We start from the raw sequence: 26587 nt of genomic DNA on the forward strand, positions 1-26587 counted from the left end.
CCTCTGAAACCCCCCCTGCATACTGCTCTAGAAGTGCTCCCGCCTGGATAGTGGCATCAGAAAAGGACATTCGTTTTTTCTCAGTTCTTGAGGGTGGCTAGACTGTGGGGCTAAGAAATGGCACAGTTTGATGTGTGGCTCAACTCATTCACAGAGCAAATACACGGCTTTCCCTGAAAGTGGTGGCTGTCTGAAGCAGAGGGCAAATTTCTCCAGGTTTTCACTACGCCAACCTGGCGCAGTTTGTGAACTTCAATAACCCTACCTGAAAGGGTGTCTGTGCTGTGCTAACAGCTGTAGACTCACGGGCTTTCTCAGCAATTTTCCCACCCGCACTGGCCCACTCTGTGCCGTACTATTCTGTATTTGACCTCAGATTGACTGGGAAGTCTTACAAAGGAAGTTTTGAAAATACAGCAGATGTATTTTTAGCTTTTATTCTTTCCCTCTCATTGCTTTGGATGGCTCTTTGCCTTCCGCAAGAACAACTAAAAATAATTTAAACAAGAGACCGTTTCCCTCCCCTCCTTGGCAGGAAGCGGACTCTAAAGTGATCTCTTGTCAATCTCTTTAAAGAGGCTGCCCTGCCTTCCTTTAGCACCGTTGATAGTATCTGTGCCTGGAAGCCACTTCTCCCATTGTCCCCTTTGCTGCTACATTATTCTCCCTACAGTGCAGTAGTAAACTTAGGGATGATTTAGAGATAGCACTTTCCATCTGAGCCAGTCTCTCCTCTATATCTCGTGCCCTTCTTTCTTTTCTTCCTCCCTCCCATATATTTTGGTAAATAAAATGGGCACGATCATTCTGATTTCCTGGGCTCTTGAGCACCTTCTACCCTTTCTGAATAGGCATGTCCAGAGCTTCCAGTCACTGGCAACCCTTCATTTTACGCCTCATTGAGGAAATCAGGGCTCAAAGCATAAAGTAATAATGCCTGCATTTCTGCAGTACCTGGTACAGATGGGCCATCAACCTATTGGAATCTTTCTTTTGACATCATCATGGCAAAACGGACTAGTTCAAACAATAACTAAATATACCCACAGGACATGTGGCAGCCAAACACTTCAGACTGAGCTGCTGAGTCCAGTATTTCATTGCCAAGCATTCAAGAATCATAAGGCTTCATCAAAAATTATGATGTGTTAAAAAATAATACAACTGGGGTTCTTTTTATTTCCCTTTTGGTTTTTGAGCCTGTCAGACTCATGTTTTCAAGCTTTGCACTGCAACCAAGAGGGCTAGGAAAGCTAAGAGTCTCACATAATCACAAAAAGAAAAGGAGGAATTGTGGCACCTTAGAGACTAACCAATTTATTTGAGCATAAGCTTTCATGAGCTGCAGCTTACTGCATCCGATGAAGTGAGCTGTAGCTCACGAAAGCTTATGCTCAAATAAATTGGTTAGTCTCTAAGGTGCCACAAGTCCTCCTTTTCTTTTTGCGGATACAGACTAACACGGCTGCTACTCTGAAACCTCACGTAATCACATGACTCCAGGAGCTGGGGCTTTAAGAAAAACATCCAACATAGATAGACTGGCAATAAATTCATGAGAATTGGCAACAAAACACTTCACAGGTGTTTTCTGTTTCTTGTACCCGTGTAAACTCAATGGACCTGATCCTTTTCTCAGATATGAATATTTGTATTGCCACAAACTGGAATAATTTGTGTTTAAGGAAAATATTAAAAGAACCCACCAAAATCCAGGAGTTTTGGAAGGGCTGTAAACCCTCCTGTCACAGGGCATGAGCCAACTGAGGTCAGATGGAAACTTTCTTGGAGGAATGTTAGCCCATAAATGCTACTGTAGGGTTCTTACACCTTCCCCTGAAGCATCTGGGGTGGCCATGGTCAGAGACAGAATACTGGGCTAGATGGACCATGTGTCTGATCCACTCTGGCAAATCTTATGTCTCAACCAGAAGACTACACAATGACTAAACTGTAGCTCTGCAGAATCTCGATGCTCCCCAGGACAGCTATGTGCATTTCCATTGTGTTTTCACAGCAAGGCCTGGCATGAGCAAAAGTGGGAAGTCTTAGCTCTCTGCTTCAGTTATTTATATCCTATGAACTCAGACGGACACTTCTTGAGTGTGACTTTATGAGTTGCTGTCCAGGCTTAGCCAATTGGGAGCTGTCTGCCTGCACCCCCATCAGCTGATTCAGAAACCTAAAATACAAAGGTTTCAGAGTAACAGCCGTGTTAGTCTGTATTCGCAAAAAGAAAAGGAGTACTTGTGGCACCTTAGAGACTAACCAATTTATTTGAGCATAAGCTTTCATGAGATGCATCCGATGAAGTGAGCTGTAGCTCACGAAAGCTTATGCTCAAATAAATTGGTTAGTCTCTAAGGTGCCACAAGTCCTCCTTTTCTAAAATACAAAATAGTTTTTGCTTCTCGAACGATCCAAATATAATCCAAACATAGTGAAAGCACCGCTCATTTTATCAGTCAGCAGTGTGAGAGACCACAGCGGAATGGACATTACTTATGCAACTTGGAAAGGGATCGGGCAGCTTGTGGGACAGGCTACCAGCCCTCAGTACAACGGATCATTGCTAGCAGTGACATGGCACCACGGAAAACAACACACACTTCACTTCACTGTCATGCATGCTACATGCCAGGAAACGCTGCAACCTTTACCCCTGTCTTTTGGAAACTAACCCCTTAGTGATGATAAGCAGGAAGTATCCAGCACATGAGTCATATGATCTTTGGTTTTAGGATGACACATGACATTTTTGATATGCTGTCTGGGTCAATCCATCATGGAATAATAGGTCAGATTCTCCATGGGGACCCCGTTCTTTCTGGAGACATATTATTATGCTTCAGATGAGGCTATTTCCTGTTGTTGAGACAGACAAGCTGGGTGCTGAGCAGAGATGAGAAAGCGAATCCAGGCCAATACAAGAAAGAAAGATAAAGCCAGGCTAAGCACAGAAAACATTGAGGTAGGACATCAAATAGAGCAGGTGGGAACACTGACCATATTAGGCTTGGATACGCAACAGCACGCAGGGAAGAAGCCCACCCACAGCCATGATCGCAGCAACTGAAAAGCAAACAAAAAGGCCCAGGATAAGGCATAAATCCCACTGCCCTGGTAATGTGCAAATTTACTTGCAACACTTGCATGTGCACTGTATGCATTTGGACCCTGAACAAGTGGGCTTCAAGATTTTCATTGCAGGAGCTATGCAATGGGGATAGTTTCCTTGAGATATTGTACGGGCCCTGATCCTTTGAAGCATTTAAGCATGGACTTTATTTGACTGATGTAAATATTACCACTGGAGTAAGTGGGGCTACCCATGTGCTTAAAGTTAAATGGGGGCCTGGGATGCAGGTGCTTGCGTGATTTTATCACACAACAATGTGTTCAGTCTGATTGTGCAGTTATCTGTTAATATCGTGTTCAAAGGGGTATGAACTTGGGTCCTTATTTTGCAGACACTTAGGAACTGTGTACAAGGAGCATTTGTGCATCCCAGCAGGGGTCAGACTTCTAGTCTGTCCCAGCATGCAGTGCACTAGCTGTTTGTGCAGATCCTGGAGGCACACACTAAAACTTCCCTGGGGTGCACACTGAGGTACTGTAGTACTGTTTGAAAACAGGACTCCAATAATGTGCACTAGGGAACTGTTAGTGCATGCCAGCAGGGTCCACATGGGCCAGTTAGTGTACAACATGCCGGTGCACACTAGAATTAATACCCCAGCTGGTGCTCATTTACATACCGTGTTGACAAGCCCGTACACAAATGCATAACTTTATGTACTTCCATTGACCTCCATGGGACTATTCATGTGAGCAAAGTTATGCACATGCAGGAAGTGTTTGCAGGATTGGGGCTCTATTTGAATGAGTGAATATTCTGGGGTATCCCTTCTCCTTAGTGATTTGCTCAGAATGTGTATTCAAAGGACACTGTGTGAACCCACAGCTCATTTGAAGAAGATTGGTGAGGAATTATTCCAGGCTAAACGGTTCACCTGGCATCAGTCTATTATGAGAAGCAGGATGTAACTCTGTCACTAGCACAGAAGATGCCCTTTGTTGCCAAACTTCACATAATATTAAAGTTGTGTATCGCAGAAAAGAATACAGTGCAGGAGAAATAAATAATGCGTCCGAGGTTCGCTGGGGTAAGTCAGTATAGTTCCATTTTCTTTAGCAGAGCTATGCCCAATATTTCTAGCAAAATTATCATAATGTGCACTTCACTTTAAAAAATTATTCCCTCTCCAGATTTTTAAAGTAAAGTCTAATAGAACTTCTTATAAATTTTCTACCAGTAAAACATCTTTCATACAGTGTTCCCAACTCTTGTAATTTTATTATGACGCTCACAATATTTGGTGTTTTTCTTAAATCCCTAGCTCCTGGAGTCAGGTGATTATGTGAGAATCTCAGCTTTTCATTAAAATAATAAATTTCTAGCTGTCATGGCTATTGACACAACCTTGAAAATGCAAACACTAAGGGTTCAAAAACCAGAAACTAAGAAGAAGAACCTAATATTTAAATGATTTTTAGGTCATGACTCACAATTTTTGAACATTTGGAGTAAGCAAGGCTAGATAAGACCTATGTAGCCCACTCCAGGCTGTAATAACTGAATGACTCTGTCTCTGTCTCTGTCTCTCTCTCACTCACACACACACACACACTTATTCCACCTTCTACAAAGGAATGAAAACTACCATTCTATAATAGTGTCACTCTAGCCAGAATTTTCTGAAGTGTTCAGCAGCCAGAATCAGGATCAGATTTCCAAATCAGTTCAGTTCCCTCTTAGGGCACGTCTACACTGCAGTTAAAAACTGGTGGCTGGCCCATGACAACTCACTCTGGCTCATGGGGCTCGAGCTAAGGGCTGTTTAGTTGTAATATAGATGTTTGGGCTAGTGCTGAAGTCTGGGCTACAGGACTCTGCAAAATGGGAGGGTCCCAGAGCTTGGGCCGCACCCTGAACCTGAACATCTACACTAAAATTAAAGAGCCCCTTAGCACAAGCCCGTATCCCGAGTCAGCTGGCACAAGGGGATGTCTCATTGCGGTGTAGACACACCTTTAGACATCAAAAAACTGCCTAGATTCTCAAAAGAACCAGGCATGCTAGGTGCTCAATTTTTATGAAAATCTGGCCCTGAGCTCTTCTGAAAATATCGCCCCAACTGCAGACACTGAATACTTGTAACTCCCTGAGTTCTTTGGAAAAATTGCCCCCCCTCCCCATTTCAGTGGCGTTGCTCAGATGTCAGTGAAGGTAGAATTTGTGCCTCAATGTTTTATAGACCTAAAATCTGTAATTTACAGGCAAGTTAAACAGTTATTTTTTTCAAAAAGAAAAGGAGTACTTGTGGCACCTTAGAGACTAACCAATTTATTTGAGCATAAGCTTTCGTGAGCTACAGCTCACTTCATTGGATGCTCACGAAAGCTTATGCTCAAATAAATTGGTTAGTCTCTAAGGTGCCACAAGTCCTCTTTTTCTTTTTGGGAATACAGACTAACACGGCTGCTACTCTGAAACCAGTTTTTTTTTCCTAGATCTGTGCTGCACACAATTAAAAAAAAAATAGGAGAATCCAACAGCTCAGAATGGTACGTATACCTTGCAGAACACCCACATCTGTTTTACATGTAAATTAAATTGATTCATGGGAGAACAGAATTAACCCCTTGGTCCTAGACATCAAAATTTCTTGATGGCAAAGAGCACAGATGCTTCCACTAGGGCAGTTAACGCAAAAGCAGGTTTCGTGATTGCTGATGTTTACTATAGTACCTATCATCTTGGTGGTGAGGCACTTGAAAGCCAGATAGTAGAGCAGCTGTCTTCTCCATGAGCTGGATCTTCTCACCAGACTTCAGAGGCTGTCTTAGCAGAGCATATTACAGCACACTAGCCTGACATCACAGGCTGAGCTGGCCCTTTAACAGGGCTCTGCCAACCTCTCCAGATGGAAGGACTGGAAACAAGGGTCACACAGGAAGCATCTAATGAAGAACCAGGCCTGCTGGGAGAGATAAGGGCAGCCACGGTCCATCAGAAACATTCAGAAAGAGACTCAGGGAGGGAAAGGGTTGAGTGGATGTCACAGGGTTGCTGGTCTCTGTGAACAGATTGAGCCCAGCGCCCATGGACTAGAGCAGGTGAGCCTAATCCAGCTAATTAAAGAGTGTGGGGCTACACCTGGGCCTATAAAGGGCTGCTAATAGGCAGCTGAGGAAGAAAGAACAAGACAGGCTAAGCCCTGGTCAGCAGACACCACACTGGAGTAGAGCTAACTACTGTGGTGGGTGCCTAGAGCAAGGGGGCCCAGGGGCTCAAGGAAGGAACCCTGTGGCTCCAAGAGGGGAGCAGAGCTGGAGTCGTCAAGGAAGCTGCCAGGAGTGGAGAGCCAGAGACCCCTGAGTGGGGTGGACTTGAAGCCTGGGGGCCAGGTATTGAGTTAAGACTGCCTTCTGCTTGTCTGTTATAAAAGAATAAACCTTGACTTGGACTGGATGTGGCATCACATGCTTGGAGATAAGGTACAGTGTCGGCCCCCTGGTGACAGTGAGTACACCATACAGCGAGACTCTCCTTTGCTCCCAAGCAGGGGCCTTGGGGAGTGCAGATCTGCAGAGAGCAGAAGCCAGCTACAAGGTTGGAGTGTGGGGGCGCTTACTGCCAGAAAGCCCTGGTGGGGACAGGGTGGTGAGCCAGCTAGGAAAGTCAGTTTGAAGTTCCTGGGGTGTTTTTTTTAATGTGATATTAATAAGGACCAGGCGCAGTGGCACCTGTAATCCCAGCTACGTGGGAGGCTGAGGCTGGCAGATCGCTCAGGGGTTCTGGGCTATGGTGCACTACATGGTGCCGATCAGGTGTCCGGTGCCACTGACAGTCTGGCTGAAGGACTGGCTAGAACAACGCGAATGACATGTTCTGATCAGCATTCTCTCTGTGAGGGCTGATGGACCGATCGATCAAGTGATATTAATAAGCTGGACTCCAAAAGGTGGGAGAGTTATTGAGGAAAACAAGTGCAGAGCGACGTTTTCTTAAGTGGGGAAGCTGAGGTAAGGCCCACTTGATGGTAACACAGGTGTGGATGATCCAAAGCTCCCACTTTGGAGGAATGGCCATTACCTCCTCTCTAGAGGCAGAGGGTAAAAGGCAGTATTTGCCACTGATGCTGTCTGGAAACCCAGGAGCAACAATGGATGCACTAGGGAGAGCCCTGTGAATCTTTTTGGTGGGAGCAGGACATACGCACACAGAGACCACCATTAATGTTGCTAGGTGCTTCCCCCAGGCAAAAAGCATCCCTTCCATCTTGGCTAAGTAGAGCAGCAGTTCTTACGTGCATTAGATGGCGAAACTTATAAACCTCAAGTTTCAGAAAAGCAAATGCTGTGCTACCAACATACAGCATATCAATATATTACAAACAATTGCATTGTCTAGGCATCAAATGAAGAAAATTGCTCAAGGAATACTTCTGTGTCAGGTGCACCACTGAGTCCGCCTACTTCATTAATGAGCACATGTATTGCGTCTACCAACCAGAGTGTTATAGCTATTAATCAATGCAGCTAGAGTCCTGCAAACTGACAGATAACACAAAGCCTGTTTGTTTTGCACCTTGAATATTTGTGGTGAGCACAGATGCAACTATGAGTGTCTGCTGTACACAGTTCAGGTCCCTCAGAGTTATAAGTTAAGGAATTGATCATGAGCATCAAAAGCATTGTTCTTAGTTTTAACAAGCTATTCTTCCGAAGCCTACAACTGGAGAAGACAAGAATCTAATGTTAATGGAAGACTTTTTTTCTAATATTGTAGCCAGCCCTAAGATGAGGGGTGATTATTTCATATATCTGTATAGCAGAAGGCCAACATGCTAACTTAGCTCCCACTGAGATGATACACTTCTCTCAAACATGAAAGGAACAACATTACATATTGCAAGCTGTTGGGAAAATATGTCCAGCTTGTCTTGTTTCAATACTCAGTTGTATTGCTATCCTTCTAACTTTCCTACTATGGGAATATATGATCCTTTTAGCACTACCTGCTAGGGCTTACCCAGTTTACATGTTCAGACATGTCACCAAGGTTTTTTTACAGTAACTGATAAGAACAAAAGATTGAGCAGATGACGTGTATGCAGTCAGAGAGAGAGAGAGAGAGAGAGAGAGAACAACTTTATAGGAAAGGCATTATATTTGAAAAGACCACTTGGAAACATGTGCTTACAGAAAAAGAAATGTCATCTTATGCCTAGGTTATGGGTCTATTACAGGAGTGGGTGGGTGACGTACTATGGCTTCCAATGTGCAGGAGGTCAGAATATATGATCACAATGGTCTCCTAAGGCCTTAAAGTCTATGAGATCCAAACAAGCCCCAAATATTTTTCCCCTAGACAATAGGCCAAATTCTATACCCCTGGTGTATATCCAGTGGAGTTTATCTTCCATCTTCTCAAAGAGCACCCAACAACATATTTGAAGTATTTGAAGCGCTGAGAGATAAATGGTCATGTTCTCTTCTGTCCCCTATGCTTTATGCATTCTATAGCCAAGAAGAGACATTGTGAACTCTACAAAGTATTAAGGGTGGGATTTCAACAGTGTGAACCAAAGGCCTAACACTGCTCCCTCGGAGGTGAATGGAATCCCCACTAAGTTCGGTGGGAGCAGAGTTAGACTAACGCAAAACATTTTTTACAGTCCTACCCTAAATCTTTATTGCATGAATATCACAGTATTCACTGCATCCCCTCAGCTAACACAGGACAATATGGTGATATCAACTGTTAAGCAGAACTTCCGTGCTGATTTCAGTGAAGAGTTCTGCATGATGTACCTCATGATGGGTGACAACTCCTAACCATGGTTTGCCATATCCTTCCCTCCCACCCTCTTATTAAGAACTTTGAATGAATATGCGACCAGGTTTGGACTTGCTAAATGTGTGCCAACTGTTAGCCATTCTTCAACGTCCTCAGACCTGTTCAGTTCCCTGCCTGCTGCTAAAATGACATCCTTAAAATCACTACTCTCTCTAGGGGTCGGCCTCTGGGTCTTATTGCTTAATAATGGCCCTGGCCCAAGTGGGGAGCACTCAGCTCACTGTCCAAGCCAGGCAACATGAGCAGAGTGAAGAGTACTTGGATTGGCTGACCCTCTAAATATCCCATTTTCCTAGCTGGGAGCAATGGCCTGTAAAAGGGCAAATAGGCAGAAGGTGGCAGTTAATCCCTGAAAGCAGGTGGCTTCTGCCTGTCTTTTGGGGTGTTGCACATCTGTGCACAGCCTTGAGGTATTTCTAAGGCAGGGTGGTTGTTTTTGTTTTGGTTGTTGGGGTGGCAGAACCGGGTAAGTTGATCAACAAGGTGCCAGAAAGGTTAGTTCTAGGGAGAGACCATTCTTGGAAGGTACAGTCGAGACAATGATCGTGACCTGCAGGCTGGCAAGACCAGGTATCTCGAATTTGGAGAGGCGTTATCTCATCCAGAAGAGTTGGGAGAGTGACCAGAACTCTTCTTTAGTAGGGCGGCTGATCAAAGTTCATTCTACTGGTAGTAGCCAAATTCACTCTGAGTGAGAAGGCATTGCCAAAGAGCTGAGTGGCCATTGGGGTGATGACCTTGGTTTTTAAAGGTGTAGGGCAGGATGCTGTAGCTCTTGGATCAGCTTCCATTGACTTAAATGAAAGCAGGATTTCCCTGTTATTGGCTGAGACTCTTGACAAAAGTGGGGGCCTATTCCCACAAAATCCTTCTTGTTATCAAGTGTAGCTTGGGGGTGAGGTGTAACGCACTGTACTAGGAAACGGCTACAAATCTTTGGAGGTGATGTCCTACAGGAAAGCGGGCAGAAATATACAGATAAATATGTCCTTTAAAATGCCACCACAAGTCATGACTCATTCCATGAAAATCTGTCACTACTTCTGAAAAGCATTATCTACAAACTGTCTCCCATGTTTCCTACAGAAATATCAAGTAAAGTGAACTATTTTAAAACTCCGGCACATACTGTAAAAGTAGTTTTCTTAGTGGAAAAACTCATCTGTTGGGATCTTCCACATCATAGAAGGTTGCAAATCTTGGCTCAGCACCTCCTGTACACAACTTACTCACCCCAAACCTCTCCGCACTGCAAAAGTCGTCGTTTAAAGAGGTGTATATTTGTGACCAGAAACTAGCCCTCTGCAGCTGCGAGGGCTAATATTTAAAAGGCTAAATCAACTGAGGTCAAGGTTGGATAAGCTGCAGAAGCCAACAATTGCCAATACCCAAGTGGCAAAATTGCCTTTGCTTTGCCTTTTGAAGGCTGATTCCTTGCCAAAGGAGAATTTCTATATATGGACAACTGAGGGCAAGGGGCAGTTTTGATTGTTTCAAATGTATCTTTCCGAAGGTCCATAACAGACTCTCTTGGTTTCTTTGGCAGCTCTCTTTAGATGAAAAGGTCAATAATCAGTGGTGCACACATGATACATCTACAGCCCACACTTTAGCTATGTTGAGTGGGATTTTCAAACACTCTCAGTGTTGTTCTAACTCTGCTTTCCACTGAACTCAATAAAATCCCATCCCTTTGTTCATGCTATAACGCTATAAATATTTTTGCAAATGCCTCTTTACACCCACCTTAAGATTCATAAAGTGTTACAAAGGAGCCTTAATGTAAATAAGAATCAAGCCTTGTAGTATCATGTGCTATAAATTATTACGTACACTTATTTATATCTACACACACATACACATGCTAGTCAAGTGAGAGGCCTATTTTGGCAGCTCTGTAATTCCTTAAGGGCCAGAGATATATAACAGGCTCAAAATTATATTACTTTGAGTCTATGCTATGTGTCTCTGGCTCTGTAAAGAACCACAGAATTACCAAAGTACCATTTGTCTCTCGTGATGCTTTTGCATTTGGCTACGTCATAACACATTCCTGCAGCACGGCTGGCATGTCATGAACCCAGCAAGGCTCCTGTGATTCTCTTATAGATCTTCCTCTGGGCTAGCGGGGTCTCTGGGGCAAAGGGATAGCAAAACATCAAGCTGTCTCATCCTACTTTCATTGCTTCTCTGGGTGGATCTGAGCCCAACCTGGAGCAACTGAGAGGAGGTGGTGGTAGCAGCTGTGGCTGAATGACCAAAGGAAGGGGGTGGGATCAGAGAGGGTGAGGGGGGCAGAAAAGGGCAGAGGGCCCCAGAGCTGTGGAAGGATAGGCTTCTGCCCCCCTTGCTCCCACTTGGCACCAGTGGGGAAACAGACATAATGAACCAGTGGAGTAGCAAAGGGGTAGCACCGGGCAGCACGGTGGGTCTGCTCAGGGACAATCTGCTGCCGATCTTTGTCTCCTGCTCAGGCGGGTGATGGGGGCCAGCAAGGGAAGGTCCCGTGGTAATGAGTTGGGCTGGGAATAGGACCAGGCAGGGTGTCTGGGGCCCTGGGAGACCCTAGTCTTGAAGTCAGCTGACATGTATTGGAACCCACCAGGTATTAGGGCCCTTGGAGCCTTAGCATTTGAAGAGCTGGCCTCAGCCATGGTGCACTTGTGCTGTGGTACCAGCCCTTGCTGTCAATAATCCCGGGTAGTGTGCCACGCTACCTGGGATTACTTGACGGCAAGGGCTGGTACCACAGTACTGCAGGAGACCATGGCGGGGGGAGACAATGTTTTCAGTAACTTCTTCACCCTGGTTGGCAATGACACATGGTGAGCAGCTCTGCATGAATCTTGAAAGGATCCTGAGACATGGAAATTCCAAAAGGGATTGTTGATTGTTTGGGGGGAGGGAGGGGGTTGTTTTTATTTTGTAATTCATATATTTCAGTCAGTAATGAGAGTGCATGCAGTAGCCATTTAAACACTGCTTGGACAGCAAAATTTAGCATGACTGGTAATTGTAAAATGGCTCAGGTTTTTGAGGAGAGCAGGTAACCATAAGAAACCCATAAGGATAGCAACTAGATATTGTGTAAATCAGTGCTTATGCCTGGCTTCACAGTGTTTTTTCTAAGACAGCCCTCTTTCTAACTCATTAACAACAAAGGTTTAATTTAATGAGCTTCCCTTCTAATTTTCAGGTCGGATTGTTATGCAATTGCTAATAAATTATGCTATGTCACTTTATCAAAATAAAAGAGCAGTTCATTAAAATAATTATCAGACATTTTGCTCAGCAACTCTATGACCTTGTTCAGAGGGCAGATTAGTTGCAAAGAGTTTCCTTGAGCAAGTGGAGCAGGTCTGCAATGCAGCTTAATTGTTTCGGGTAAAGCACACACCGTTTCAAATTCCCAGGAACCTCCCGCTTCAGGAACAAACTGTGTTTCTACAGATGGATGCTGGCCTGCGGAAATGCCACAGTGACTAACGGTTCAGCTGACCTTTGGTTCAGGGCTGGCTGCCAATGGGAAGAGCCAAGCTGTTATTTACATTCACTGGAAAGACAAGAGGAACTGCAGAGACACTGGAAGGCCAATGAAAGGAGGTGTGGACATATCTACCCTAAGGGACTCAGAAGAAAAGAGACTCTACAGCCCTTCAAAATTCCCAGAGGCTGCTCCAGCTGTGGAATCGATTTCCTATGGACCCTCTGTCCTTCCTCACCTAGTACCAGTGGAGGGAGTAGATATTTGTTGAGACCCGTCTCCCGAAATGCTCAAGTCAGATCTCCTTTCCCAGCCTAGCAATTGAGGGAGGTGTTGCCCCCCCCTTCCCCCTCAGCCCTCCCCTCCCCAAATATCCCAACATGCTCTTTTACACTCATGATTTAACCTGGCTGATTGAAAGCCAGACACAAACACTCTCCATCTGGCAGCTGCGTGGGGAGCCCAGTCTACTGTGATTCTCATGGGCTGCACAGCCACAGATAGGGAGCCCAGACAACACTATGAATTGGAAATAGCAGAGCCTGAGGCAAGGAGCTCAGCTGCATCAGCTGTCCTACCCTCCGGCTGCTCTGCTGCTTTTAGCCCCCGACCTAAAGGGTTTTTCCAGTGTTGGTGCTGCTGCGGGTTGATCTTTCCCATGTTCGCCTGAAGCAGCAAGAGACTAACCTCAACCTTGTGTCGTGGCTAAGTCCAGCTGAATCAGATCCTAGCGTTCAAACTGTCTGTCTTGCTAGAAATAATGAACGGGAAAGCATTTGAAAAGGAAATGTATGACCTTTGGTGCCAGGCACTGGAATGTGTAAATGCTCAACAGACAGAGCATCTTTCAGATCCAGAAACTGGTTAACCGATTCTAAAAGGGATTACACCATGACTTGGCATACATTTATCATCCTGGTAATGTCACAGCATGATAGTCACTCCAGGAATTGTCTTGAAATCATCTCCGAGACAGAAGAGCACGACTGAAATATTTTGTGGCATTTCTGCTTCAGCGGTGTCTTTTTTTTTTAATTTACTTTGTTTAATTTCAAAACTGGCCGCCAGCTTTAGGGTTTCTGTGTTTTTGTTTTATTTTTCTGTTGTCAAGAGACACTCAAAATACCAGTCAGGCTTACAATTTGCAAGGAAAAGAAACTTCTAAAAAAGCCCTGCAATTCCGAAGCTATTTTGCTAATGATGGATGGGAATTCGTGACAGTTACAAAGCTGCTTAAGGCTTCTGCACCAGTCACAGCTGAGGAACTGAATGGTTTCCCTTGATCTGGGTGCTGAATTTGCATCTACTACCTAGCAAACCAAATTTCCTTGCAGCTATCCCAGAATCCATTGGCAGCAGTTAGCTCAGCAAGTCCCCTGAACTAAATTAAATGGAAGCTTTGAGGGTGTCCATGAGTCTGCCCTTTTAGGAGAGATGCCCATGCATGCCACACTTACCTCTGTGGATAGGGAACAAACCAGCATGACTTTAGAGCTGCTCTCGGCCTGCAATCATACTGCTCAGGCTGGCTGGCCTTGGCACAGACTGCTTTGAGTTAAAAGAAGCCTGTCTCCTTTGTGTAATAGTATCCTGATCCAGCCAGTAATTTTTCAGTTACTCTGTCGCCATCTCACAGCTACTCTTCCTACAATCGGTCACCATTATACTGTGGTGCGGTGTATACAGTATACCAGGCACACAACATTGCTGCAATATGTAGCGATCAAGGGGAAAAAAATCTACTTCCATTTGTGTGGTGGGGGGGAATAGGGGGAGACGGTGAAATGTACAGATGTTGGCACAGTGTTTTCTGTTAGTTTGTATGAAGGACGCTGGACTGGTTTAACAGTTGCCATAAAAAATAAATTGCATTGTGCTTTGATAGGAGTTCATTAAAAAGATATTTCATTCTCTATTGGGAATATGTAGTATATGTACAAATGTTTCATATCCTGTATATTGGCATCTATGAAAAATTAGTGCCACAATAAAAATGGATATAGACAGAAATCATAGATTTTTCCAATCCTGCTGTTCATTTTGCATCGAAAACTTCTGTTGACTTCAGCTGGAGTTGTCAAGAACTGTATGGCTCCAATCCAGCCAGGTACTCTAGCATCTGCCTACATTTAATCACATGAATAGTCCTGCTGAGGTCAATTGAAGTCAATGGACTACTCGCTTGGTTCAAGTTAGGCGCATGCTGAAAAACCTCGGTGACTCAGACCCTAAGGATGGCCCTCCATCAGAGGGTAGCTAACTACTGAATTTACTCATATTCTGTGTATATTAATTTTTTATGGCTCAAATCCTGAACACCTTGGGTGAAATCCAGACCCTACTGAAGTCAGTGGCAACTTTGCCACTGAGCCAGGATTTCACTTCTTGTCTCTACTCATGTTTTATACCACCACCCAGGGAGTTTTCCTGAGAAAGGCCAATTTGCAAAATATGAGTGTAAGCTGAGTAAGAACATCTGGGTTTGGCCCTTTGTTAGCAAGTCTAATGAGAGCGACTCTGTATAAAGATACTGGATTCCAGAGTGCATCAGGGGACCTTCTGTACCACACAAATTCTGCTTATTTTTAAACAAATGAGAAAACAGTCTTGTGCGAAGGAAACCTAATAATGAAACAGGGTCCATCCGTATCAGTGGTGCCCAAACTTTTCCTGTCGTGCTCCCGCTTTACCAGTCATGGGATCTGTCCATGCCCCCCCCCTCCATTACTTCACAACCAAGGCTTACTCAGCAAAGGAGCTTGGGCTGAAGGGAGAGCTGGGGGCTGAAGTGGGGATGTGGGGGGAGCTGGGGGCGGAGCGGAATTGCAGCGGGGCTGGAGCTGGGCGGGGGATGGACCAGCGGGTGGAGTGGAGCTGTGACTGGGGGCAGAGTGGGGCTGGGTGGTGCTCCTTCCCTGACCCTAACTCCTTCTTCCCCCAAGGTTTCTCTGTGTCCCAAAGTTTGGGGACCACTGATCTTTGTAGAGATGAAAATCACTGGGAAGTGAACTACATATATGAACAGAAAATGTGGGTTTCTGATTTCATTAGATTCATAAAATCAGGATGTCCACATACTGCACTCTGTTACATGACAGCATTCGGTCATTTTCTGGCCTCCACCAAAATGTGCTTCTCAATCAGTCAGGACAAAGTTCTGTATATATGTTGAAAAAGTATAAATGCACGCTTTTTCTCTTACCTTCCACTGAGAAGGAAACCAATAACAACCGCCAACAGGATAACTCCCACTGTTACTGACACAGCAATTATAGGAATCTGGCTCTGATCACTGGATGCAGCTACTGCTGAGATGAGAAACAGAAAATGGAGATTAAGGTTAAAATTATAGCCAGCATTCACAAGAGTCTTTATTTCAAGGCTGCCAGAGATATTGCAGTTTCACCAATTCATTAATTCTTTCACAGGTTGGTTGGTTTGTTTTTCCTCATCTGTTCTTTTTTGAAAGAAAAATGGAGGGGGCGGGGAAGGGTTCAGTTTTTGGAAACTTTAATTTACCATCCTAACCAAAATGTCACAGAATTTACCTTTCCAAATGGTAAACTGGAATCTATTTTCCTGGTTATGCAGCAATAGAAGTCAGTCAGGGAGGAGACGGACACCAAAGAAAGTTCTTATTTTTAAAAAAATATTTAAACACAAAGTTCACAGATTGAATTCCTATTAGCTGGAAGATGCAACATAACAAAGATCTCTTAAATAAAAGGCAGATATAATGCCCATGACAAGACTGAGTAAAATTACCTCAGCCTCAGGAGTCTTCTGAGGCTCATGCATTAACTGTTTGTAGCACCTCCAGTGTAAGACCAGCTGGTGCTCTTTGGAATAAAGTTGTGCTAAAGACTAATATTTTGGTTGGTGTCTGTTTACTGTAAGGAAAGCAGAATTGCTTCCAGATTGTGTCCTTTCAAAAATCCCCCTCTGCGGATTGCTTGAGAGGAAGGATTGTTGCGTGATTAAGACACTGGACTCAGGAGACCTCCGTTCAATACCTGGCTCTACCAGCGGCTTCCTGTTAGACCTTTAATAACAGACTTAATATGTCTGTGCCTGTCCGTAAAATGGAGATTATAATAGCGCTTAATCTCTGCCTTGTCTGTTTAAATTGTCGACTCTTTGGTGCAGGAACTGTCTCCCTATGTGTTTGTACAGAATCTAGCACCATCAGACCCTGGTCTTGGCTGCGGCCTGTCAGCACTTCTATAATTGATAACCAAAAAAAAAAGGTCTACTCTTTAGAAACACAGTGTCAGTTTTCAAACAGTAGCTAGTCTCATACTTGAGGTTAAATGTAAGCGTTTGAAAATTAATTCAAGCTGTCTCATTTTGGCCTTAAATCATATGAACTTCCTAAAGCAAGTGAACTGCTTGCCTAGAAAACATTAATCATCTTCTTAACTAGAGATAAATGTTATCTGAACCATATTTACATTTTTGCTAAAATGTCATGGTTGCAATAGATAATCAGAATCAAGGCACCACAGTAGGCTGTCCCAGACAGAGTTTAGTATAAATGTTACAGACAATGGTCACTATTTAAAAAAAAAAATCAAAAATGGACAGCATTTAACATGCACTGTTCTTTGAGATTACCACAGTGCTTCTATCTCCTTGCGAGAGAAGATATCTGTAGAATCTCTGTGGTAACTGGTGAAAAGTTGGCTTTCCTAGCCCTCATAGTTGCAGAGGAAAGCTTGAAAATGTGAACTACAAGGGCTGTAATACCAGAAAGTGAAGAAAAATAAGCCCAAATTTGCTATTTTTAAAAATTGCTATTTTTAAAAACTGGGCTTGGCAGAATATGATTTCTATACATACTGTTGATGGATAATATAAATGTTCGAGAATTTTTTTTACATTTTTATCCAGTTGTGGGAAATCATGGGGGTGGTCAAGCAGTGAGGGCAGGGGTGTGAAACAATCATTATTTCATGAGAGTAGACGCCAAGATTCAAAAAGTTAAAGCTTGATAACCGTTAAACACAAATTCTCAATAGCATATGTCAAAATATTCAAAGTAAACATCCTTACATCAAATTCTAATAAGTTCTCTGGCAGCATTTTCCTGACTCCGATTTCATTTGTCATAGATGGAAACATGCTGTGTCCGTTTGTGTTGATGAGATCAATGTTTACCAATAAAAATCTAAACCTTCCAAGTCTAATTTTAAGACAATCACATAATTTTTGGGAACTCGTGGGGTTGGCAATACTGCAAACTGGGTCTTAGAAGTTCTTCCCGCTGTGCCTTGGAGAAGGGAGGCGCTGAAGCAGAGGTAACTATGCCCCTTAATTTCAAGGCTGCAGGATATTGGCATGTAGAGGTCTCCTCAGGACATGGCTGTTCAGGGGAGGTATGGTCAGACCCACAGTTATTTTGGGTGATGGGCTTCATTACAACCACAGGCAGGGTATGACCTGGGGGAAGGTTTTCCCACACATTAGCACTTTCCCCCCAAAGGATCAGCAGAAATTGATTGCACAGTCAAGCTAAAAGATGGAAGGAGAAGTGAGTCCTTAATTTTATGGAAGCTATAAAATAATTGAATATGGCCCAATATTAAATGTTAAAAAACCCATAATGTATTAAACATTGATTTTACAATGGGTTTCCAAGTAGCACTTTATATGGTAACTCTCTGATTGGCAATTCATTACATACAGTGGGGCCCAGCTAAAGTACAGTCAATGATTTCATAATGATTGGGCCACAACATTAAATCTTTATTGTCTAACTACTCAAAACCTACACCACCATCTAGAGAATGCCAACTCCTTTCCCTGGTGCCTTTATAATGTTCAGGGGATGGAGAAATAATGTCAGGCTTGCTGGGAGGTGTTGTGGGCTCCCAGGCAGCAGGGGAGAGCTAAAATGCCAGGAAGGGGATGAGTAGCAGAGAGAAGGGGACCAGCGTGGTGGGGGAGGGTGGGGGGGTGGGAGAGTGGAGGGTGGGAGAGCTAGGTGTCTGAGGGAGACAGAGAGCAGCTGGGTAGTAGTGAGTCAGGCTGCTGGAGAGACAAGACAGTTAGCACCAGTAGATTTGAATGTAGAATCCTCGTTTAAAATTAATCCAGACCAGGACTTGCCCCCACTGCTCTCTTGCGCTGTCTCTAATATCTGCAAGTTGACAATGTTTGGCTTAGAAGCTGCAAATAACCATGCTGAGTTTATTGCACTGACCAGTGTGGGGCCCAATCCCGCAGACCCTTGACTGGCGCATAGCAGAGTCACTAGAGTGACAGGTGACAGGAAGCACTCTACATGGCGATGGCAGAATCATGTCCGTAAAAAGGAAGGGTTGCAGCGGGAGGGGAAGCAGAGAAGCTGCCAGATGTTGTGTGTTCCAAGGAGTCCTGTTGGCAGATGGCAGGATTCCACACTGCTGGCTAACGTTCCCCAGGTGGGACATTCGTTGCTGCTCCGTTCAGCTGGAACACACTGCTCGGTACTACAGCTGGCAGCTTCTGTTGGCGCGCTCTAGCCAGCCAGCCGTACTCCTTTCCCACACAAATCAAGCCTCTTTAGCATGTGATGCACACTGCAGGTGGGTAGCAGCTCGTCTCTCCCAGTGCTCCTGCGTGCTATGGACGGACGGACACTAGAAACTCAGTGTGAGAGCGGCTAAGATTGTGTGGAATATAGGGCCTGCCAATGCACTTCCCCCCATGTGCCCCAGTCAGAGCAAGAGCAGGGCTTCCCTTTTACATGTCGGTAGAAAGTATATAGCATCGGCTAGAGCTCTGCGTCCTGCACGGCATGACCAAGATTAAAACACAGGCCTGGGAGTTGTCAATCTCCATTGTATTCCTGGCTGTACCACACACTTCCTGTGTGACCACGTGGAAGCCATTTAGGCCCAAGTCCTCAAAAGAATGTAGGTGTCTAACTCCCACTGATTTCAATGGGAGTTAGGGACCTAAATGTCTTTGAGGACCTGGGTCACAGGGCTTTTTCCAAAGCCCACTTAGGTCAATGGGGCTGCAGTTGAGAAAAACATTTAAGCACATGCTTAAAACCCATCCGTCTCCTGAAGAGCTGTTAAGCGTGTGCTTAAGTCCCATGTAAGTCAATGCTGACGTGCTTTGCTGCATAGGGATGCAGTGCTGAATTGGAGCCATTCCATTGACTTGAGTGAGTTTTGTATCAGACCCTTAATCTTTGTGCCTCAGTTTCTCTAGCTGCAAAATGGGAATATTCAAACAGAGGGGTTTGCACAAATCAATTAATTAATTAATGGTTGTAAAGTACTTTGAAACGTTATGATGTAATGCCCTGTAAAATAATATTATGATTGTTTTGAGAGCTGCCATGTGTATTTCCAAGATTTACATGATAAGTCGTTCAAAACTATTATTATTTTGGCTTGTGATATTAGGTCGTGGTGGCAAGGGACCAAATGTGCAATAAGTGCCACTATATTACTTATTAATATTCTGAAACATTATTACTGAACTCCTCTAAATTAGAAACTTTTCTACTGCATCCAGACCTTGCCTATCATAATACAGAATTATTTGCCAGCATAATATGGTTTGGTTTCTACTTATAGGACATGATTATAGTGGTTAATGCAATAAGAAATACATTAAATAGCAAAGTCTTATTGCATTAATGTTTGCATCACTATGCTGTTTGCACTATGTTAGCTTTGCCACTGACTCCAGAGCTGGGATGTGAAAGGTAACTCTCATTGAAATGACAACATTGTATCTTTTTTAAAGAACTGATGATGACTTTTAAATGAACCAAGGAAGCAGTAATTAAACAGCTGATGACTGTAAATTTATAAGGAAAACATACAGCATGACTTGCTATTCACCATAAAATGAACAGAATATTACAATCATGAAACCTCTCTTGCATATAAATAGTACACAAGATTAATAAATGTCACTTGTACAAATTGAACTAGGTACACAGAGTACATATTTTATGACAGTGAAAATTATCACTGACACCACTGCAAAGAATAGGTAAGCAAGGGACAAAAAGTATTTCTCCATCATAGTCTATAAAAGTATTTCTACACAGCAATTTAGGCTATGTAGACACTGCACTTTTGTCAGTAACACTCTTCTCAGTCGGGGTGGAAAAAAACCCACCCCTGGCTAGCTGTGCACTAAATTAAAGTGCTTAGGCCTTTGTCTACATGGCAAACAGCTTAAAACCGATCCTTTAAATATAATCAGGGCCCACACACTCCGCAATTCCACGGAATTCACCCTGCCACAGAATTATGCTCTGGAATCTGAGCTTCTATTTAAAAACAATGTTTTCAGCCCTTATGGTTGCTTGAAAACGTGAACTGGGTGCAAACGGATGCACTGTCATCCACCTGAGCATGCAGGCAGCCTGAATCAGTCGCTCGATGACTTTGCCCCTGTGGAATTTAGCATCTGTCCACTGTGCCATAGAAGCAAGCATTTCCTCAGAGAATTTGCCATTTTGCTGGAGTCACATGCTAAGCACTTTGTTTTCTATGTCCTTGCCCAACTTGCACCTGGCTGCATTTGCCTCTTACTCTCCAGCTAGAAGAGGGAGCTAACGGGGCTAGAGGGTATGCTTCCTGCACCATTACATCGAGCCAGGCAGCAGGGCATATTTTCAACTATGAGCTGTGTGTTTGTGGGTGGGGAATGGGGGTAAAGGGTATTTCATGGCTTTAAATTAGTCTATTTAACTGGCTATGAATTTACACAATGGCATCTCTAAATACGCACCAACAGATTTAGGTCTCAATCCTGCAGACACGCAAGTGCGTCCCCTTAAGCACATGTGGTGCTCCATTGAAGTTAAGCAAAAAGTTAAGTGTGTGCGTAAAGTGTATATAGGAGTGAGTCCTTAATAGGTCAAATTTTGCCCTCTATTATATCTGTACTATTATTATTTTGAGAATTTCAATACCACCTGGGAACCTCAGTCATGGACCAGGACCCTATTGGGCTAGGTGCTGTACAAAGACAGAACAAAATACCACTGAAGTCAATAGGGCTGTACGAGAGGGCAGGAAATAGCCCAAGGAAATTATCTGTCATTCACGGTCAGGACATAATCTTCAAATGCTCAAACTTTAGATCTTCAGAAATATTTTTTATAGTCTTCCAGGAAAACTTTTCCCTGTCCCAGGTCAAGGCTCACATTTCAGACCTTTTGTTATAGCCCTTTCAAAAAAAAAAAAGTTTTGCTTGATAGCTCAGTGGTTTGAGCATTGGCCTGCTAAACTTAGGGTTGTGAGTTCAATCCTTGAGGGGGCCATTTAGGGATCTGGGGCAAAAATTGGGGATTGGTCCTGCTTTGAGCAGGGGGTTGGACTAGATGACCTCCTGAGGTCCCTTCCAACCCTGATATTCTATGATTGTATGTTGTTGTTGTTGTAAGTGGTAAACTGCATCTTTTCACTTTCAGTAAACTCAAAACCATGTGAAAGGATTTCTCCTCTCCTAACCAACCCCCCCCCTCCGCTAACTTTCAGATCCAAACGTGACATTTTGGGAAAATTAGAAGCACTGGGATGGGGCTGGAAACTGTTTTTGCAACCTTAACTATAGTGCTTGCTGCAGAAAGGTTCTAATGTTCCAGTGATCTCTTTGATGTCAAAGTTCTTTCTCTTATTGATGCACCAAAAGTGACGTTGGGAAGTTTTTCTATTAGAAACTTTTTCTAGCAACACACTCAGAAGATATTTAAAAGATGTCGCAGAATCCCCCACAGACCACATTAAGAGGAGTACAACTGTACAAGGGCCTGGTGAAATGTATGCCAGCCTCCCTTCAGCCCTGGCACTAACTTTCAAGGGTTCCACAGGGAATTCCTGATTAGGGGAAGAAGAATGCAGTAAAACCCCAAAGAGACAGTAATGAGTAAATGGCAACATTTCAGTGCAAGGGAGACAGTAGAAGACAGAAAGTTTCCGACCAGCAAGCTTCGTAAATTTCCCTAAGTTTAAAGACTTCCTGATTTTTCATCTCCCTCCAGACTAAATGAAATGAGGAAACAGGTACCAACATATGTTCACCTGTCCAACCCACAGTAATGACATGACTGATACTTCTTCACTAAATGGATCAGGTCAAAGAGAGAAAGAGGATGACAGGGAGACTGACAGAGTCCCTTGCAAAGATATTGATCCACTAACTCTTTTCTGGTAACCATTTCGGAGACATGAGCTGACAGTAATTAAAATGACTTACACACTGGGCTGGTTTCAAACTCGAATCTTCGACTGAAGCCACCATACCCTGCTGCTGTGCGCGCTCGGATTTGGAAGATATATGTCGACGCTGGTTTCAAGCCATCCGCTGTGATCTTCGTCTCTTTCGATTTGATGATGGTGTAGCTGGTCTCTTGATCCTTCCCCCCCCCCCCAAAAAAATGCAAAGTTCAAGCATGTAAACAAAAACACTAGCAAAATACAAATTGCTAATTAACACAGTGGCAATAGTACTAATAATGACTATACCAACATATTTAGAAAGAATGATTGAACATGTATTAATGAGACTCTCTGCCCCACAAAAATCTATATGACGACTACATACTGCAAAGACATAGGGTCCAATTCTCTATTGCCCTTCACTTTATATAGTCATTTACTCTAGAGTGAAGTGGATGTAAAATATAACAGGTCAGGAATTTTTCCATAAAATGGTGGGTTTTTTTAATTGGATAATGCTGATTTGTTGAAACCAAATCCTTCTCTGGTCCAGGATGGAATTTCTGATTTTGGCCAGAGAACACAAGAGACGTCCATCCCACAGAATGGCCAATGGCCCAGTGGTTAGGGTACCCGCTCTGGCGCAATAAGAACAAAAGAATGGCTAAACTGGGTCAGATGAATGGTCCCACTAGCCCAGTGTCCTGTCTTCTGACAGTGGCCAATGCCAGGTGCTTCAGAGGGAATGAACAGAAAAGGGCAATTATCCAGTGATTCCTCCCCTGACATCAAGTCCCAGCTCCTGGCGCTCAGAGGCTAGGGACATTCAGAGCATGGTGTTGCATCCCTGTCCATCCTGGCTAATAGCCATTGATGGACCTATCCTCCATGAACTTATCTAGTTCTTTTTTGAACCCTGTTATAGTTTTGGCCTTCACAACATCCCTTAGCAACAAGTTCCAGAAGTTGAATGAATATTTAATTATTTGTCCAAAAGTGGAAGACCTCCAGTGGGACAGAGAGACTGACACTTTCTATATACAGCAGGGACTTGAATCTGGGTCTTCTATGTCCCAGGGAAGTGCCCTAACCAATGGGGTGACTCTCTCTATCTAGTTAATGTTTTCACACACACCCCAAAAAATCACAGGATCAAATTTTCATTCTGATGCAGAATTTAACCAAAAATCAAACCTCACAATTTTTAATGACACAGAAGTCTTGTTTTCTGGTCAAACACCAATGACTCAAGACATAGCATTTTAAATCCACTTTGCACAAGCGTCAACCACGACATGAAGGGCCTGATCCTCATTTCCACTCAAGCCACTTTACACTGCTCTGGCAGTGCCAAGGGATCGCAAAGTGAGCATAGGTTATATTTATACTGCCAGAACAGTGTAAATAAGAACCAGGGCCAAAGTGTAGGGAGATGGAAAAATCAGTCCCTGATTCACACTAAGGCCACTTTACATCTTTCTGGCAATATAAAGATGCCTTAAAGTGAGCCACTTTATATGACACAGTGTCCCTTGACAGTGGCCTTAGTGAAAACGAAAATCAGTGCTATTATCTAGATTTTATGCTTGGTTAGAAATACTAATCAAAAATACTAAAAATCCAATACACACAAACAGATATAGATATCTACACACACACGTATTATATACGGATATAACTACACACACACTTTTTTGTGTATGGTGAGGACTTTTTAAATACATTTGCTGAAATAATTCTGCATGTAAATAAGTCTTTAGTGTAAATGAGCAGTTTGTGGTCATCTTTGATTTAACATCAGACTCAATTTTTTGGTAACTGCTGCTAGAAATATTTACTTACTAAACAATCAGCATCCGATCATGTAAATTAAGGGCAACAACGTTGAAAACAGTTTTGTTTTTTAATCACTATCTCCCTTCAGATCTCCGTAATGATATTTTAAGGTAAACACATGATTTCAAGGCAGATCTTTTAAGGTCTGATCCAAAGTCTTTTGACGTCAATGGGCGTCTGTCACAGGATGGCAGACCTTTAAGGGGAGCTGGTCCGAGCCTTACCTGTGACTGATCAAGTGAGTCTAAATGCCAGCAAGTATGAGGGAGTTGTGTGAAGAAGAGGTGCACTCCTGAGGCTGGGCCTAAGAGAGGGAGTAGGGCATGTCTAAGGAATGGCTTCTAGATCCCTGCAGCCTGTTCGGGAAACAGCTGTGTTTGGTACTACCTTCTGAGTCTTATGTTCAAAGAAGCCAACAGTGCCCTGAAAGAAGGGCTGGGCAGACTTTGGACATGGTATTAGTCCTTCCTGGGCTGAGGGAGACAGGCCACCAGCCCCGCTGACTTTAGTGAGCTGTGGATCAAGCACCCGAGTGAGCACCAGAAAACTCCAAACTTAGGGTACTCCGTTTTTTAATTAAAGCATGGAAAATTTGCCTGCCCAACTAATGGGTCTGGGTTGGACAAAAAATGGGAAAAGCTGTTCTTGTTTGCTTTTAAGAAGTGATTTCTCTTAAAGGAATGTGATTCAAGCCTTAATTTTCTCAGACTCTTAAGACAAATCATTCTTATAACATGGGGACGTGCTTTCTTAATTTATTATTTTGTACAGGGCTGTATAGCAAGAGAATGCAAATTAAGTTAATGACAAACGAGAAGTGCTAAGGATGACATAGTAATTAGTGGAATGAATGGTAGGGAAAATGGGATGTTAATATTAGTTCAAATTCTGACTTGCATTTCAATCCAATTACATTCACAACTAATTAATGTTTGCTTTCTGCAAACTTTTGAGTGCAGGAGCTTTATTATTGAAAATACCAATCTTCAATATTAGCCAAAAGCAAAATTCAAACTATATATTCAGTTTTATAATTTACATTTATATTGTTTAGTTACATGAAACTCCAGTTTAGCAAGTTTAGCCTCCAGTTTAGCAAGGCATTTAGACACATACCTAACTTTAAGCTTCTCCATACTCCCTTTGAAGTCAATGGGACTACACACATGCGGAAAGCTAAGCACATGCTTAAGTATGTTGTGGAATCAGTGCCCCAATCAGATAACAGAAACTATACCACATGACTTATGTAAGTGATTAAGACTGTGTAAATTACAAATGGTTGCAACAGCTACTTATGAACAAGTTGCAGACTAAGAACTATTTAATGAAGACATTTGAGAATAATTTGAATAAAAATGTTGTGATCTATTTAAAGACAATTTGCAAACACAACAAAAGAAAAAATAATCATACATTTTTCATTGTTAATTATTGGCTCATCATTAATAGTAATGATAGTAGGCTAAAACATCAGAGATAATCTACCCCAACCTAGTCAAAGGCAAGTGCAAAATGTACCGCAGCGTAACGTTTGTAAGCAATGTAACAAAAGAATTAATGGTTGTTTATTTCAAGCAAAGACAGATTCTAGTTCCTTGCTTCATATCTCATCACAGCATTACCGTTTTGAAATAGCTACATTTCCAATGCCGAGGAAGGTTCAATTTCAATCAACACTTAAAAAATAATAGGGACACTTCAAATGTGCACACAAATCTTAAAGCACTCCATCTACTGAATATGGAGAATAAGAAGGTGAGTAATTCTTCAGAGCAAATCTTTCCTGGAACTATGCCTAAATCAAAAGAAACTGATCAACCAAAAGTCTTTTCTCGCTGCAATGTCAGCGTTACTTGGACTCACTGTAGCAGTGGTATTGGGTCCCGTGCTGAAATGCACTGCACACCCCCTGGCAGCCCTGCGAAGCTGAGACACAATCCCTCCCCAGAGTTTTCCATAGCATGTGCCAGCCCCGCTCTGCCCTGGAGAGAGCTATACCCTACAGTACAATCCAGCCCCATGTTCCGACTGCCCACTGCATGCCTTATAAAGTAATCCAGGACAAAGGGACAAACCTGGGCTGGCACATATGGCCAAATTAAACGGAGAGTCAGCTTTTCAAAAGGTTTCAGCACCCAGAAGCTCCCACTGAGAAGCACTGGG

General features: G+C 43.3%; 1 protein-coding gene across 16 annotated transcripts in view; it reads right to left on the bottom strand.

The window, feature by feature from the left end:
- Positions 1–26587, bottom strand: part of EPHA5 (EPH receptor A5) — a 375690-nt gene that overhangs the window by 114423 nt on the left and 234680 nt on the right. For 7 of the 16 annotated variants that reach the window (XM_074950322.1, XM_074950327.1, XM_074950324.1 and 4 more), the window contains 3 exons: positions 22623–22782; positions 15613–15718; positions 3007–3072 (listed from right to left, as the gene is read on the bottom strand). In XM_074950322.1, the coding sequence (XP_074806423.1) occupies positions 3007–3072; positions 15613–15718; positions 22623–22782 (332 nt within the window). The remainder of the gene's footprint in view (positions 1–3006; positions 3073–15612; positions 15719–22622; positions 22783–26587) is intronic. The other 9 variants (XM_074950328.1, XM_074950315.1, XM_074950317.1 and 6 more) reach the window with 3 other exon arrangements.

The sequence above is a fragment of the Natator depressus genome, chromosome 4 (assembly GCF_965152275.1).
Source record: "Natator depressus isolate rNatDep1 chromosome 4, rNatDep2.hap1, whole genome shotgun sequence".
Taxonomy (NCBI): Eukaryota; Metazoa; Chordata; order Testudines; family Cheloniidae; genus Natator; species Natator depressus.